This window comes from Canis aureus, chromosome 10 (assembly GCF_053574225.1).
Source record: "Canis aureus isolate CA01 chromosome 10, VMU_Caureus_v.1.0, whole genome shotgun sequence".
NCBI classification, from domain to species: Eukaryota; Metazoa; Chordata; class Mammalia; order Carnivora; family Canidae; genus Canis; species Canis aureus.
Genome location: NC_135620.1, coordinates 14,092,216 through 14,110,952, shown reverse-complemented (window position 1 = coordinate 14,110,952; position 18,737 = coordinate 14,092,216). Strand labels below are relative to the sequence as shown.

Below are 18,737 nucleotides of genomic sequence, written 5' to 3'. Positions count from 1 at the left end.
AGGGAATCTTCAGAATTACCATGGTGGGCCAGGTAGAAAAAGGCAACCAGTGTGGAGTAGAGCAACCTCACTCCAGCAGCAGGCATGTAAGGGCTGCCTTTACAACACTTTCTACCATATTTTCTTCTCAAACTACAAACCTACTATAGAACATACTATACCAATGCAGGAGAATATACGAAGAGAGAGGATGGTATGAGATCTGGGACATAGGGAAGAAACCCCAGGACAAAGGCAAAGGCACTTCCAAAGTCAAGAGCAAGGGAAAAACAAGATGACAACAAGCCCGGAGAGCACCAGTCCAGAGAGAACAGAAGCCTCCGGGAGACTTTCCTTAAAGAAAACAACCGGAGTGGCTAGATGACCTGACATGAGCCATCTTGTGGGAAAATGGACTAAGAAGATACTATGGGAAGACATCGGAAAAATCAGCAATATATTTTTTAAAATGCACCAGCCAAATGAAAAAAAAAAAAATCAAGGTATGTTTTACCACAGAATAAAAGTAGGAAGTCACTGAGAACAAGGGAAGTCTGAGAAGCTGTCACAGCCTAGAGGAGCAGAAGGAGACAAGACTGAATGTAATGTGGGATCCTGGATGGCATTTTGGAACAGAAAAAGGACATTAAAGCAAAAGCTCAGAAATGCGGATGAACTATGGACTCTAGCTAATAACGATGCAATTGATACGTTAATTGTAACAAATGTAATATACTATGGAAGATGTTAATAATGAGTGAAACGAGACATAGAGTGGAGGGGATCTCTCCATACACTATCTTCACAAGATTCCGTAAATCTAATACTGTTCTAAAAAATAAGTTTAGGGAGGCAGGTGGGGTGATGGGGATTAAGGAGGGCACCTGATGGAATGAGCACTTGGTGTTACCTGCAACTGATGAATCACTATATTCTACCCTGAAATTAATAATACACTACATTTTAACTAACTTAAATTTAAATAAAACAAAGGAAACACAAAAGAAGTTAACTTTTAAAAAATTATGATTAAATAGACTATTTTCCCTGATGAAACGATATTTGTGTAGGCACAATATTGCAAGTATTAAATACTGAATTAACTGGAAATTGTAACCTAACTACACTTGAAGAGGTGAGTATAAGGGGGTGAAGCAGACAGATGCCAGAGGAAGGGAACTAAATGTCCATTTGCCATAAAAAAGATAAGCAGATGATGCCTAAAATTGACAACTCGAAAAATAGCATGTCCTGCACTTTATTTAGAAATGTGAAGGTGATATAAATAGAAGAACAGCTAAAAATAAAGTTCATCTTTTCAAGGAAGGGATTGTGAAACTGGGAACATGTGGGGCAGAGAACCACTCTATCTTGCCACTTAGCCCTTCAGATGCTAGTTTATTTTTTCCCACTCATGGCTTGCTATATATGATTTTAAGTCATCTCTACACCCAACATGAGGCTCGAACTCACAGCCCCAAGATCAAGAGTGGTATGCTCTACCAACCAAGCCAGCCAGCCACCCAGTAAAGCTAGTTCTTGAACTCTGTGCACGTATTAACTGAAGGAGATAAAACGAACTTATCAGAAGACTGAAGCTGATTTTTATCTACTGACATGCAAAAAGCTTTCAACAGATTGGCAAATCAAAAAGTAAACCTGGGGAATCCATGGAAATAACCCTAATCACACTATGCAGTCTATTTGCCATATTGGAGGTATTCTTTTTAAAAATGTCCATATGGGGCACCTAGGAGGCTCAGTCAGTTTTGCGTCTGCCTTCAGCTCGGGTCATGACTTGGGACTCGGTCCTGGGACCGAGCCCCACATTGGGCTCCCTGCTCAGTGGGAGTCTGTTCTCTCTCTCCCTCTGCTGCTCCTCCTGCTCGTGCTCAGTCTCTCAAATAAAATGTTTTTTTTTTTTTGTTTTTTTTTTTTTCAAATAAAATCTTTTACAACAAATTAAAAAGACCAATATAACAATGTCATTTTTAAAACTAAGGTTTCCTCCTTTGACCATTTTCTCCTTTCACCTCATCACTGCATCTTCATCTCTCAACTTGTGCCTGTCTCTTAGTCTTTTAAGTTCATATTGTGAAATCCCTTTCTCCTTGACTTTCTCTCACATTGGCCAACAATTCCCAATTCTGAATGAATCCAACAATCTGTGTGAGGTCCTGCTTTCTCATGGCTGAAGAACTGGATACTTTCTCTGGTTGGCTTCACTGTAAATTCACAATTTCCAGACTCATTTGAGTCATTACCCTTCTTACTCATCTCTGTTTTTCTAAACGTGTACCATTTCCTTGGCCTGAAATCTTTGGCTTTCCTGTTGACATCATTCCCTGATGGCTTATTTTCCCGCTTCACCAAGAAAAAAAGCTTTCAGTCTTTATTTCCAGATACATGCAACTTCCATTCCTTTGTGTTCAGAAGTATTTACTTCTGAGACTCTTTCCATAGACCAGACTTTTTTTTTTTTTAAGATTTTATTTATTCATGAGAGACACACATAGAGAGGCAGAGACACAGGCAGAGGGAGAAGCAGGCTCCATACGGGGAGCCCAATGTGGGACTCAATCCCAGGACCCCGGGATCATGACCTGAGCCAAAGGCAGACACTCAAACACTGAGCCACCCAGGGGCCCCTTGATCAGACTTCTTCACTAATAGCTTCACTTTTGAGCCAGGGTTTAAACTGGTGGCTGACAGCTTAATCAGTCTTCACTTCCATTTTCACCTTAGATATTAGTTTTACCCAGGACTTGTCCTCAGCAAACTGATATATTTGCTCTCTGAAGCTGCTTTCATGAACAATCATGGTTTGAAATGTTCACATTTCTAAATGGATGATACAATAATCGAATTCTGACTTCTGTTTTCAACATTTTCATATTGGATGCCCAAAAGTACCTCAAGGATAACACGCCCTAAAGAACTTCATCTTTCCCAAACCTACATCTCCTATAAGATGCCAGTTAAGAAAAGCAGCAGTACCCTAACCCATCAAAGCCCAAATTCTGGGCATCATCCTAGGCAACTTTCTTGTATTTCCCTAATCTCAGTCCATTGCTTCAGTGCCTGACACAAAGTAGAGATTGAACATTTATCAAATGAAGCTTGCCTACTTTTATTTCCATTGTGTTGAACTATCTCCTTTTCTACTTCCACTCAGCGGTCAGACCCTGACCATCCCCTGACTGGCTGATTGCTGCTCCATCAACCACTATCATGGGTTTTTTATTCTCTATTTTTTCTTCACTGTTTACTATTTTCTGTAGTCTACAAATTATTCAGTTCTCACAAAGTTCTTGCGGATGGAAATAAACTACTTTCCCTAACTAAATCCCACATTTCTGTATCACCCTTCCTTCCTTTGTCCCTAGGCTTTTTTAAAGGTCTCTAGCTCATTTTCTGACAAGGCCCATTTGTAGTAGGGATAGTTCTGAACTTTTGTTGGCTGGATATAAACTGATTTTAACTGGAAGCCGTCAGTCCCCTCCACCACTTCTAACCCTCAGCCCCAGGGCTCCAAGAGCAGATCTCAAGGGCAGGGTTCCAAGAGGAAACTCTTCTAGTAAGCCCATTTATCTCATCAAGCATACACCCATTTTATTAAAGAATTCCCAGATACTGGTGAAATAACCAAAATGCAGATACTTCGTTCAGATGGAGATATTAAATACTGAGAAAACATTTACTGGATACATATTAGCGAATACTTATTAAGCACTTGCTAATGCTAAGAAATTCACATCAATTATCCTAATCCCCTTAAGGAGCACCCAAACAAGTACTATATATTACTTTCCATTTTACAGATATAGAAACGTTTTATAGAAAAATAATGGGCCCAAAGTCAATGACACAGACTTTTGAGCCAGGGTTTAAACTGGTGGGCTGACTGCTTAATTATGTACATCTTGGGGCTGTACCATACTAGATTCTACGAGAACTAACAAGGGCATAGTCATTCCTCAAGGGGCATGCAGACTAGTCAAAGCAGTAAGACCAGGCAACTATCAGCTATAATGCAACACAGCCATCAATAAGTACAGTCTGAAAGGCACAAGGTGTTACTAGAATCCTTCTAGTCAGGTTCTAAAAAGGATATATGGAAGATGTGGACTTTTAAAATCTGGCCTTAAAGTCTAAAGAATGAATAGGATTTCAACAATTGCTGGTAAAGGAGAAAAGGTTAACTCAGACAAGGTAACATCAACAAGAGCACTGACCCAGGAAAGCTTTGGAGCATGCTCACAAGACAGGGGCATCATGTGATGAAAGCAAAGGTAAAGGGTAGGATCAGGACAAGAAGTTTGAGACCAGATTTTGTATAATTTGGAACTTTATCTGTAGTCTGTAGGGAGGTCTACTGAGGATTTCTGTGCTTGCTACTGTGGTTAAGAATTCTTTAGAAAGGTAATTTTAGTAGCTGATAGAAGGACTGATGGAATGGAGGGATTGAAAGAATGCACTTCATAGGAGACTTAAGATAGTTCTGGCACATGGTCACAAGATCTAGACCCTGGGAGAGAAACAGTAGAAATGAGAAGGGAATACATTCCAGAGAGAATCAACTCAAGTTGGTCTTGGAAAAATAATGGTACCTAAGAAATGTAAAAGACAGCATAAAAAGTTTGTGTCTCAACCACTAGAGGCTGGGAAACATCTTAAACTGAAATTTAGAAACTAAGTTGTTTGAAAAGTCTACTGTGATGCATACAAATATTTATGTACACATACCAATGCACACACACTTCATATATATAGTGAGAATACCTGAAATAAAGATCTAGAAAATAGAAGTTAAAACCAAGAGGTAACTTGAGACTTGACTATGGAAGCAGTAGGCAATTTATTGTTTAGTTTTGTTAAATTTTGCCTGATTTTAGTTTTTATTAAACAGTTACATATATATATATATATATATATATATATATATATATATATGTAAATTTAAAATAGAACCTTCTTTTTCTCAAAGTACTCCCTTAAAGCAGTTTATCCCACTAACTGGCCTTAATTAAAAAAAAAAAAAAATCTGTATTTCACCTTAAATGGCTTAAATTACAAAGTTTCCATTTGATCCAGTTAATTAAAAAAAAAAAACAACTTTGAATTATTCAATCCTTTAAGTTTCTTTTTAAGCATGTGACAAGAGAAATGAAGATGAACATTTTTAATTCCTTCACATACGTTAAAAGATTAGACAGCAAGCTACAATTTTCCTGTTTTGTACAATCTTCTTAGTCATTTCTGAATTGACAGTTTGAAGAAATAAATCCTCTGTATCCCAAAGGACTTCCTAGAATTATATGTTAATGATTAGAACATGAATCTTGAAAAGCTTATCACGTATTTTCAAGGAAGAATGTTCACAGATGGTTAACAAAGAAAAAAAAATAGGAAAAACCAGTCCTTTTAAGCTCTAGACCTGCTCATCAGTAAGAGGAAGAAGTTGTACCTCACAGTCTTTAAGTGGCTTCTAGCAATACAGCGCTACAATTTATTCATAGTGGATACGGAGTATCCATCATCTGCAAAGAACTATGCTACAAAGATTAGATTGTACCTGCACTTGAGAGCAACAGCTACTAGTCCCTTTTATTTCTCTTCAAATTCTTCACTGTTTGTGAGATGGTAAATAAACCAGCTGTTGGGACTTAGCCTCCATTTCCACAGGCATTGTTCAAACCTGCACTGTCCAGTACTACAAATATTAGCCATGTGTGACGATTAATCACTTAAAATGTGGATACAGTGTGAATGGAGAAGTGATAAAAGTGTAAAATACCCAATGGCTATCAAAGATTTAACATGAAAAGCAAAATGTAAAATACCACAATAATCCTTGATATACCGGATTACACGTTAAAGTAATAGACTGGGTTTAAACATTTAAATTAATTTTGTTTTTTATTCAGTAAAATTTGGCTATAGAAAAATCATGTAGGTGGTTCACATTACATTTGTATTGGTCTAAACTCTTAAGGACTGCATCCACAGATTACCAGGACCTCTCTTCATAGCCTTGGTTGTAAAAAGCATAATAGTCATCAAGTGTTCACATCCCTTTTCTTGCTAATTCTGTCTGGCCAATCATCTACCTTCATTATTATTTGAAACCGTATCCTTCACTGTGAGGGTTAGTGATATTTATCAGATTCTGGATTTTGGATAGGGAAGGAGATGTGATTCTGTTCAAAGCCTTTTTCCAACTTTGAAACAGACACAACATCACATGGAGAAATACAACACTTCCAGACTAATGAATAGGACATGAAAATGCCTCCAAACTCCCAAGTCAGTGACTAGACTCTTCACAAGTTCTCTTTCCTTCTCACTACGTTTAAAACAAGATAACTTTGTTCAGCCTATGTGTAGTTACTGTTACTGAATTTCTGCTGTCCATCCTTGATTCCTGTCAATCACAGAACTACTCAAGCAGGGAGCCACAACCAGAAAATTGAAGTAGCCATTAGCTTTATAACTAGTCATAAGGTTTAAGACAGAAAAATGGAAGTCGGGGCAGCCCCGGTGGCGCAGCAGTTTAGCGCCGCCTGCAGCCCAGGGTGTGATCCTGGAGACTGGGGATCAAGTCCCACGTTGGGCTCCCTGCATGGAGCCTGCTTCTCCCTCTGCCTGTGTCTCTGCCTTTCTCTCTCTGTGTGTCTCTCATGAATAAATAAAATCTAAAAAAAAAAAAAAAAAATATATATATATATATATATATATATATATATATACACACACATATATTAAAAAAAAGAAAAAGAAAAATGGAAGTCTTTATAATTCCCTTACACAATAAGAAGCATTTTTTAAAGGAATATAATCTTACTTCTCTATTTGTCTATATCATTCCTTCAGAAAAACCTGATTTTGTTGAGGCTTATTAAAAAAAACCACTCATGAAACAACTTGTACAAAGAATCTGTAAAACTTTACTAGATCTGGATAATAAAATATAGAGAAGAGCAACAATGAAACAAGGGTATTTTGAGGCCAGTATAAATATATATGCATGTATAAAACGAGCTAGATAGTTGAAAATAGCTTGTCAAAAAATACCATCAGGATAACACCCTTTTAGGTTTTAGAAATCCTCTTTTTACATACATTTCTGTTTTAGTCTTGTTTTATTAATAGGTGATTTTGATTAGAATTTGATTTTCTAATAGATTAATATTGATACTGAAATTTGATATTTTAAGCAAACTATTTTAAAGTGGAAAGGCACTTCAGGAATCAGTCTTATATCCTTGTTTTATAGATGAGTTTTATGTGATTAAGGCCAAAGTCACATAGCTAGGAAGTGACAAAGGAAGACTGAACCCATGTATGTTGACTCTAGGTTCAGCTTGTTCCCGTTTAGTCTTCTTTAACTGGTTTAAGAAAAATAAATTCAGATCTATACAAAAGACTATGTGATCAGCACTATTAATGCCCTGGTTCTATTTACTGGAGTGAAAGAATTTTAGTAATATGAATAGGAAATGTGAAGATTGATAGGTAGAGGTGGGCTGAGTGCTGAAGATACTAAAAAAAGGCTGGTAGCTATCCAGAGGCTCATATAATTTACTTGACATTTTTAACAGACTCTTTTTTTAGTGAAGGTTGTTAAGGAAAAAGAAATCTGGAGCGGGGTCTGGGTCTGTTACTCTCTTCGGTTTGATCAAGAATAAAAATATTTATTATTTTATTTGAAGGTACTGAATATTCTAATAAATGTACCACAGAAGAATGGAAGATTTTGACTTGAGTAAGTTATTAACCTATGTGTAAACTGTATCTTTGGAAGTAATCTAATTATGGGTAATAGTAAGACATCACTATAGATTTTGCTCAGTATTGATGGGGACCAAGATAGTAACTGATATATATTACTATGAATTGCTCATTTCTCAAAAGTTTCTAAGTTATCTCTAACAGAAGCAACAGGAGAAGTCCTATTTCTGCTTTTTAAGAGAACATATATTATTTTGCATCTTTCCAGATATTTTTTCCTGTTCAAGTCTTTCTTATTAACCTATTATGTGTCAAGTACTCTTCTGAGTTCTAGGTGTCTAAATATCAGTAATGCCTATAGTAGGCTTAAAACTCCAGCTAAAACAAGTGGAAGCAAACATATCCCGAGAATACTTTGATATATTAATTGTATCCAGTAAACTGCTAGAGAGGACTCAGTTACACATACACTTCTCTGGGAGATGTAGCTGGAAAGCTTAAGAGGACATCTTTAAGAACACTTTAAATACTGAAAACAACTCTCATACCAGTCACAACTTAAACTTTCGTCAGCATCAAGGATTAGGTAACAGCCATCTGAACAGGATACAGTATAGGTAAGAAGAGTGTCAAAGATAAATTTCATTTTACTTCAAATGTGCTTTACGTTATCCTTGGTTATTCATCAAATCATGGGGATTTTTAGCACAGTACCATTCTTTGTCAGTTACGATTACAGATGATCTTACCTTCAGTTTAAATTGAAAAACAAAGAAAAGGCAAAGAATAAATTAAATATATGCAAAGTCTAGGACTTTGAAGATAGAAGATGAGCAAAATCACAGGACTTGTAACAGAAGCACATTAATACATTTTTTCCTAATTCCTAAACTGGACACTGGTAATACGGATGGACTAAAACAAGCAAAGAAAATTATTCATTCTCTCTTTTACTCAAGACAAGAGCATTCCCCAGAGTAGAATCAAAAGATAAATGTTCTTTGGTTTATGAGGACTTCAGAAGAGAACTTAACCTTCATTAAGTAATTTATAATGAAAGAGTTCAGCTTTTTCTGTCAACTAAAAAAAATTAATGGATCAGAGCATCACCTATGTACATCTAGAGGCAAAAATTTGTGATTAAAAATGGTTTTAAAAAGATCTCTAACATGTTTACATACCCAAATAATTTGTTACTAATATTTCACAAGGAATATCATTTTATTACTGTAATCACAAAATCATAATTTCTGTACAGGAATGTATAAGTGATCATTAATCAATGCATTGATAATTCACTTCATAAAGAGGGCGAACACACTACAGAATGTATTGTAAAGAAAAAAATATTGTAAAATTTTCTGGCCTTGCAGCGCACTTTTTAGTGCAAGTATTTAAGACACAATAGTGTTCAATTCAGCAAAGTATTGCAGAATGTCATGCCACAGTCCGCTTAATTCAAAGAGGGTCAGGACATGCAGCTTGTAATAAAATGTCAGAGTATATATATACATATATATGTATATAAAAAAACCACATGTAATCCATAAAATATAGAGTGGTTTATTTAGATGATTTTAAATGATTTCACTGTGGAATTCAGCATAACTGGAACAAACATCCAAGATCTTCATAACAGAAATCTTCTTGCTAGGCAATGGCTTTGGCTTCAGGCAGGAATGCCTCCCAGTATTTTATCAGCTGTGGATCATAACCAAAGATATTCTAATTATCTTTTTGCCATTTATATGCATTCATTCTGTATAGTCTTTATGAGTAGCTAACAATGATTAATATTTACTAAAGTCTAGTTCTAAGAGGAAAAATTTTAATTTCCCTACCTGAAGTCTGTCAATATAATTCATGTATAAATTACTTAAGATGTTAATTACTACTAGCTAATTCCAGTTTTTGAGGTAAATTTTTTAAAAACCTTAAAATTTAATTTTCTTTGTTTATGCAAAATTACATATAGAAACAGATTGTTAATGCAAATTAAATGAGACTATCTTAAGTAATAAACTGCAATGAACTTTTCCAATATAAAGTTATAACATATCCTAATTTCAGAAAATATTCACATTTTATGTTACTCTAGCCAAAAACCATGAAAAAAGGAGGAAGAAAACATTAGGCAAGAAATGGACATGTAGTCTTCTTTTGAGAGTGGAAGGAATTAACTGCCAGTGTTTCTTCTGTATTCCATAAAATTAATGAAAGTATAAACTAAAGTTACATTTAAAACAATTCCTTTAAAAACAAATTCATATAAATTATTTCATGAAGTATTTAAAGCCTATAATTTGAAGACATGTTATCTCTTTAAAAAAAAAAAAAGATTTTATTTATTCATTAGAGACAGACAGAGAGAGAGAGAGAGAGAAAGAGAGACAGAGACACAGGCAGAGAGAAGCAGACTCTATACAGGGAGCCCGATACGGGACTCGATCCCAGGACCCCAGGATCACGCCCTGGATCGAAAGCAGACACTCAACCATTGAGCCAGACATGTCACCTCTTAATTAAAAAATCAATATATTTATTATATATTATATAATATTATATAACTTACATATATTATAAGTTCCAAACCCACATATTTTAAGACAAACTGAAAGAAACCCTTCTTTTTAAGACATTAAATAATTTGATTATTCAAATTATAAATATTTGAGAATAGACAAATATAAATAATTGAGGACATAAATATAAATATTAAAACATAGTATATTGTTATAGATTTTAATTAAAATCCATGGTCTTCTGTTTTCTTTTTTTTTTTTTTTTTTTTTTTGGTCTTCTGTTTTCTAGTTAGGGAGACAAATGTCCCTGTGGGAAACAATCACCGCCAACCACATACAAAATAAAACAAAAATCAAAACAATACAAAACCCCCCACTAACCTTAAAAAAGCTAGTTCTGTTACAGAAGAGAATTTACTGTAAGAATTCACTCAAAGAGGTGTGATCACTAGAGAAATAAAACTAGGAAGACAGGAAAAGGGAAACACTGTTGAGCATGTTTCTCTTCACCTTAATCTGGGAAAAATGTATCTTAACTGGTATTCAGGAGTAGAGGCAAAAACCATCTGAGAAGTACCAATTTAACTACCATATTTTTCTTTGTGGTCACCAGTTTTCTCTACTCCATTTCTTACTCCTCCTTAAGTTTAAAAACTCCTACCGCTGACATCTTTAAAGTGAACCAAAAATAAGTTCTAGAAGAAGTCTGTAAGTTACAAAGTAAGTCATAAAACAGTTAGCTTACCTGTTGTTGTGTTTGTACTAATGATTCTAAGTACTTGATAATAACAGTTTTAAAATCTTTCACTCGTTCTTTCTGTAGTACAATACATGAAGAAGAAAGCTCATCAGTACAAAACTAAATCTGATTTTACTACAAAATCACAGCAAAAAATGACCATGGTGTTGGGAAAAGTATAAAATTACACTTACCTCAAATCTTCCCACTTCTTTTCGAATTGTTTTAGAAATCTGTTCAAAATCTCTTTCTCCTTGTTGTACTTTTGCCTCCCACTAACAGAAACAAACAAAAACACACACATTTTTAATTCCTGCAAGGAAAGTATTATAGAACTAGCTGTCACAATCACTCATTTAATTTAAAGTAACATCTGTAAAACCCGAGGAAGCTCAATATTCGCAAATATCAATTTAGGATCTCATTCAAACTTTTATCTAACTTTTCAGTACTAGAAACTCTTATCAGCTTAATTTGCACTAATATTTCATTGTCAGATATACTCAAGATTAGTATATTCTAGTATTTAATCAATTACAACCTCCATAGTTTAATTAAATACAACTAAGACAGTGAAAAGATTTTGAGTATAAAATTCACTGTCAAACAATTTAATAGTGTTGGGGTAGCTTTATCATTTCTTTTTGATATCATCAATTATTCCACAGTGAATCAACAACATTCTACCAAGTTCAAGAATACATGTTCACCACATTTATATGCCCATGGAAATACTTTAAGAAAACTGTTCAACAAACATTTAAAAACATTTTTTAATAGTATAATGTTTGAATTTTTAAAAATGTGGAATTACAGTCTACTGAAGACTTACTGGTAAACATTAAGTTCAGTACAGAAACAACAAAACATTATGATTAGTGATCAATGGAGCAGCTAAAATAAAATAACTGAAGACTTAAAGCAATGAAATGATATTTTCCCACTATGTAACCAAAACAGTGGTACATACTCTTCAAAGAGCAGGTACATTTACTTTTAGTAATATAAAGGTTGTCCTACCTCTTCAATTTCCTTATTGAAGCATGGCAAAAAAAGTGTATAAATTATAATAAACTTATACAAATTTACTAAAATACCATATATAGTACATATATATGGGGGATAATGTTGCTTAAAAAGCTAAATGTGGGGCAAGTCTATGCTCTAAAACTATTTTCAGACATAAAATAATTATTTGAAATCAAATTAACCATCTCAAAAGAACTGTGTAATTATTAATTAAAGGTTAATTTAAATCTTTTCCTTTTGTGCTTCTTTAACCATTCCATAATCATGTGAAACTAACAAAGGGCTCTGGAGATTTTAATGATGATCAAAATGTTGAAGTAAGTCTAACACAGTTCATAAAACTATGGAAAAATGGCTAGTGTTGATGGTTCAGAAAAAAACTTATGAAAAATTATGCATATATGAATGACTCATGGAAAATTTTGAGTAAAGCGATAAGTAAAGCATTTTATATTAATCACCTCTCTTATTTCATTTTTAGCTTGCTGTATTTTATCTGGTTTGTTAGCAACCATCATTTTTGCCTCAGTTTCACGTTTTTTGAGCAAAGTAATTTGAGCATCTTCCCATTTCTGCCAGCACTTCATTCGATGGTCAAACACACCCTATAAGTGAATGACATAATGCTAGTAAGTGACAACACTGATATAATTTCAAAATACCAGAAGTGCTGTGATACTGAAAACGAACACACACACACACAAAAAAAAAACAAGTATTTTACACACTATTATCGTATATTGGCATAATGAAAATAAACATGTCAATACAGAAGAAAAACATCCATATTCATTTGCTTAAAAAAAAAGAAAAGCCCCTGGACAAATCAGAACAGTTCTGAATAAACCAACAGACAAAAACTACATACAAGATGGATTTCACTAGACTTCTGGGTTTTAGATTTGACTTATAATAAGATTTCTAACAGAGTTCTATGCTTTGAAGAAAGAGTTCTTTAAAAGGAAAAAAATCTGGTATCATAAGTTTTCCTACCAAATAGTATCAGAAGCAGATTTGAATGTTGAAAATAGGCCAGAAATTGCAAAAATAAAATGAGGAAAAACTTGTAAGACAACAGGAAGTGAAGAAAAATGTAGAAAAGAAGACCAACAGCAAAAACAAAGGCAAAGCAATTAAAAAGTAAAGGCATAACAATTCAAAAAAAAAAGAAAAAAAGGAGAAAGAATTCTATACAAAATCAACAGGGCAAATGGGCAGAGATGCACTTGTGTGCATACAAGTAGGTATATGTATGTGTCAATATAAACATAAATATATCTATAACAAACACACACACCACACCTATCTAGGAGGCAAGACCAAACAAAGTACTGGACAAGAAGACCACTATAGACCAAGTCAACCAAAACCACTAGTTGTTTCATGGGGTTTGTTTGGAAAAGCAAGAGCAGGTTGATGGAAGAAAGAAATGAAATATAAACATGAAAGTAATTAAAATCTCAGGAAAAAAGGGGATGGACAGGATGAAAGAAATCCAACAGTAATTCCTTTCCTAATCTGATGCTGGGGATATATTCATATTATGTTAGTATTTACTAACTGAACACATGAAATAAGTCTTAGTAAACTGGGTGAACCAGAAAGCACTAAACCAGAGTTATTTTCATTACTCCAAACAGAACTTTTTGGATCAAGAAACAGTAAATAAATACATGTTATAGGAACTTGCTGAACAGAAAAGTATGTAGATAATTTATTTTAAAAATGTGGGATTTTGGGGTGCCTGAGTGGCTCAGTTGGGTAAGCATCTGCTTTCAGCTCAGGTCATGATCCCAGGGTCCTGGGCTCCCCGCTCAGCAGGGAGTTTGCTTCTTCCTCTCTCTCTAATAAATAAATAAAATCTTTTTAAAAATGTAGGCTTTGGAACTAATCAAATTTGGATTCAAATATAGCTTTGTCATTCTATGATCCTGGGTAACTTAATTTCTTTTTTTTTTTTAATTTTTAATTTTTATTTATTTATGATAGTCACACAGAGAGAGACAGAGAGAGAGAGGCAGAGACACAGGCAGAGGGAGAAGCAGGCTCCATGCACCGGGAGCTCGACGTGGGATTCGATCCTGGGTCTCCAGGATCGTGCCCTGGGCCAAAGGCAGGCGCCAAACTGCTGCGCCACCCAGGGATCCCGGTAACTTAATTTCTATAAGCCATTGTTTTCCCAAATATAAAAGGAAGAAAATAAGATCTATATTAGTGGATTGGAAATAAAATGAAAAAATTTAGCGCAGTGACTGAACCTAGTGGATGTTTAACAATTAGTAAGTATTATTATGGATTACTTCTAAACATACACATATAAATTACGAGTTGATTAACTCTACATTTTTACTAAAAGTGCAAACAGTAACAACTCAGTAACATGGAAAAAATCATAATCAGACTGCATTCATATTACATATCCTTGCCCCTCATCCCTTACAAACAACACCAAAAAATAAGATTTTTTTTTTTTTTTAAAGATTTTATTTATTTATTCATGATAGTCACAGAGAGAGAGAGAGGCAGAGACACAGGCAGAGGGAGAAGCAGGCTCCATGCACCGGGAGCCCGATGTGGGATTCGATCCCGGGTCTCCAGGATCGCGCCCTGGGCCAAAGGCAGGCGCCAAACCGCTGCGCCACCCAGGGATCCCAAAAAATAAGATTTATATTCCTAATCTTTAGGGGAAGAAAGCCATATCAGCTCCTTGTTTATAAACTCCACCGTTTAATAACAATTTAATTATTTAAAATATGTACCAGTACAGGGCAAAAGCTAGCCAAAATGCCCTTTAATTTCAATATTTGCTAAAGTTCTCAATACATATATAAATTTGGTTTTTTTGGGTGATAAACTAATTTGTCCCTGTCCAATTTATTATCTCATAAGATTCCAAAACCATCACATGTTTATTATGGCAAAGATGTAGGAGGTATAAAATAAAGGTAAGGGGGATCCCTGGGTGGCTCAGGGGTTTGGCGCCTGCCTTCAGCTCAGGGCATCATCCTAGAGACCCAGGATGGAGTCCCACATCGGGCTCCCCGCATGGAGCCTGCTTCTCCCTCAGCCTGTATCTCTGCCCCTCTCTCTCTCTCTGTTATCTCTCATGAATAAATAAATAAAATCTTAAAAAAAAATAAAGGTAAAACTACTAAAGTCAGGTTATTTCTGAAAGAAAAAAATCAATCTCAGCTCTGTAAGAAATAATTTTTTCCTCATTTGTTTTCCTACCCTTGGAACACAAAAAGGGAAAAAAGAATCAAAAGCATATTCCATCTAAAAATGCTACCCTAAAGATCAATTAAATCACAACTGTATGTTAAGATGCTAGCCTGCTCCAGTAGACCAGCCTCTCCTATAAGAGGGGCAGATTTACACTGATGATCCACTTTGGACTTCCATCCCTCTGCCAATTTATGTTATACATATGTATGCAAACTGGTTTAGCTTAGACAAGGCTGCAGTTGTGGAACATTTTTCCTGGCCCATCAAAACACTGCAATTGTAATTTTAATTAATATCACATTCCAATTTAGTGACTCTGGAAGTATGCTGCTCAGCTTCCTGGAGTTCTGAAAGGATGCTAATTACTTACAGTCGAACAATGAAGCTTTTCAACTCCTTGGGGAACCCACCTACTAACTGGTTCAAAAAATATTTGATATGTTTTATAAATTTAGATTCCCTGAGAAAATATTTTATCAAGTGCTAGTGCTAAACACATTGAAAACCTTTATCTCCAATCCCTGACCCTACTCTAGTGGTTCAAAAGGCCAATTTATGAGAATGCACGCAATGAGTTTACTATATAATATGTTAGGGAACAGTGCTACCCAAAATATGGAGTCCTAGATGTGAGAGGTCATGCACTGCACAAAGAAAGTAGGAGTTTCCTGGATATGAGGCCAGGCCTAGGTAATATTATAGATGGTTGAAATTCATCCTTCTTTAGGGCCCAAATTTCAATTGGTCATAGTTCCTTTCCCACTTTGGCTCTGTACTCTAATTCTCAAGTACTCTTAGTTTCAAATTTATCATCAGAAAACTATTTTTGGGAAGCCACGGTGGCACAATTGGCTAAGCATCTGACTCTTGGTTTCAGCTCAGCTCATGATCTCAGGGTCGTGAGATGGAGCCCTGCATCAGGATCTGCGCTCTGCAAGTAGTTGGCTAGAGTTTCTCTCTCCCTCTTTCTCTATTCCCACCCCCTCACTGTGCTTGGATGCACAAGCTCTCTCAAATAAACAAATACTTTTTTAAAAGGAAAGTATTTTCAATATGGATAAAAACAAAGGGCTAAGTAGTATTAAATAGCTATTAGGAATATATAAGAGAAAACACAAAAGAAAATTGGGCAAAGGACATGAAGAGTTCACACACACACAAAAAGAAATACTAACGGCTCATCATCCATACAGATGCTTAAATTCACACTAACTAAAGAAATTTATACAAAAAAATACCTTCATCATTGGGTGGGAGAAGAAGGAACAAGTATGCTGATGGGAGTATAAGAATAATAATCTCTTTGAACAGTAATATGAATATATTTTTTGAAATTTAAAAAATTCAGGTGGCCAGGTGACTCCACTTCTATGAATTTTATGTCCCAAGAGTTATTTTCAAAAACCAGTATTTACAACTAGACTGATTAAATAATTTAGGGTATTTTTATATGCTATCTAACAGAATACTATGCAAACATTAAAAAGAACATAACATATCTATATATGCTAACATGGATACCTCTCTAAAATATAATGGGTGAAAAAAGTAGGCAAAGAATAGTGCATATAATATGTTCCTTCGTCAAGAAGGAAGACATGGAGGGAAGGAGGAAGAAAGAGAAAGATGGGAAGAATAAAACAGAAAATCAGCTTCATACACGTGCACAGCTGATTCTGTAAAGACACACAAGAACGTAATAGCATAAGAAGTACTAAGTGGTCTTTGGTAGAGAAGAACTTAACCTTTTTGGGCTGTAAGACTGATGATGTCCAAGTATCACTTTTTCTAATACAAATGAATCAGTTTTAAAAAAAAAACAAACTGAATATCAAGATCATAAAAATTCCCTGTCATGCTACCCCCTAATATCTCAACTCCTTGGTGTGGCTGACCTCGGTCAGGTTTCAGCAGAAAACACAAAGCCAACGTGAAAGAGCTTCATCTACGTCAAGCTCTAACTTGAGCAAAGCTCTTTAAATCTCTTGAAATCAATGAATCACTAATTCAGTTCTTCCCAAAGTCTGTTCCATTTATGTAAAAAGATATTAAGTGGAAAAGAACTCCTGTTCCTATGAATTTGGAAGTCTCTGAATTAAACAAATTTAAATGTTTTATTTTATTTTTTTACTCATAGACAGTTCTGAGCATTTCAATGTTCCATGACTCTATAAAACAGGGATATTGTACAAAATATTATCTCCCAAACTCAGCTGGTTGTGATACCTCTTTCAGTGTCACTGTCATTCTGGGAAACATGAATCCAAGTACAATTTCTGAGAATGTAAAAATCCAGCAGGAAGATTTAAGTAGCATGAGGCCGGCCAGCCCACGTGAGAGCTCACCACCCAGGACACTAGCAGGCCGTTCCTGCCAGGGACTGTCCTCCCAGATTAGCTCTTCTCAGCTGGTACTCCTCCTCACAGATACTGCCCAGCTTCCCTTTGTGGACCCACAGTTATTTTGCAAAGTGCTCTACTTTTTTACAGCAGCCCTCATGCTTGTGGGAATTCTGAAATGAGGTTGAGAGTGGGTGGGAGAGAAGCAGGAACCATTAATTGTGAACTGGATTTCTGTTTATCATAAGTTGCCTGATATATAATGAGTAACTGCTATATATATTAACTTCTTTAAATAATCAAAGAGAAAATTTAACTAAAGAAGGAATTTAAAGAGTAACACCTAAGAGCAGATACAGACAAAACTGGTAATTTTTCCAAACCCAAGATAGCAACATCTGAAGTACTAAGAATCCTCTAGCCATAATTGCCATGGTCAGCTTGAGAACAGGATCATAAAAGAATACGCAGTATACCAATGACTGTAGATGAATACTGATTTCATCATAGACTTTAGCTGAAAAAAATTTTGCTTAAGAAAGCAAAGAACAAGGTCTCATTAACTTTCAGTAAAAGATAAACTCCCAATTCTTCCACCCTATGACAATTCTTGCTCATAACAATAACTGAAAAACACCCTAAGATCTTAAAGTACCTTCTGAAACACTGGATAGATAAAATAATACTTAGTTTAACTGTTGGAATACTGGAGATAACCTGTAGAATACCAACTGTCATTTGCTAACTTGATTACTTTCCTAACTATTCAGAAACTCAACTGTTTATCCTTAAACATTACCACTAGATAACACAATTTATTATCTAGTCTCGTTTGATCTATAAATAGTGACTACATATTTCAGTGTATGCACAGAATGTTTGCTTATAGTCCAAATGCAGGCTAAAAGCCACCATTAAACATACTCATGCAACCATCAGCTCTATTTTTGTTCTGCTTCTGTTATACCTTTACTAATGGGAACAGAGGCCAGGCTAGTTTCAGTTCATGTTAGATGAACAATAAATGCTACCAGTCGGTTGTAAACTTGTATATGTCAACACAGAAGTGAATGTGTGCTGGTTTTATCTTGTTTGGCACTTCTTAGAACTCTTAAAAACATTAATTTTATCTATTGTTCAAGTCATAGTGGAAGAAAATATTAGGCTATGAGT

The 18,737-nt window shown here is 35.1% G+C and overlaps 1 protein-coding gene across 1 annotated transcript in view; it reads right to left on the bottom strand.

Moving 5' to 3' along the window:
* Positions 1-9,253: 9,253 nt before the first annotated feature.
* Positions 9,254-18,737, bottom strand: part of SNX2 (sorting nexin 2) — a 57,343-nt gene continuing 47,859 nt past the window's right edge. The window contains exons 12-15 of the mRNA XM_077911417.1: positions 12,462-12,605; positions 11,166-11,246; positions 10,978-11,049; positions 9,254-9,411 (exon numbers count right to left, since the gene is read on the bottom strand). Coding sequence (XP_077767543.1) covers positions 9,361-9,411; positions 10,978-11,049; positions 11,166-11,246; positions 12,462-12,605 — 348 coding nt within the window. The 3' untranslated portion in view covers positions 9,254-9,360. The remainder of the gene's footprint in view (positions 9,412-10,977; positions 11,050-11,165; positions 11,247-12,461; positions 12,606-18,737) is intronic.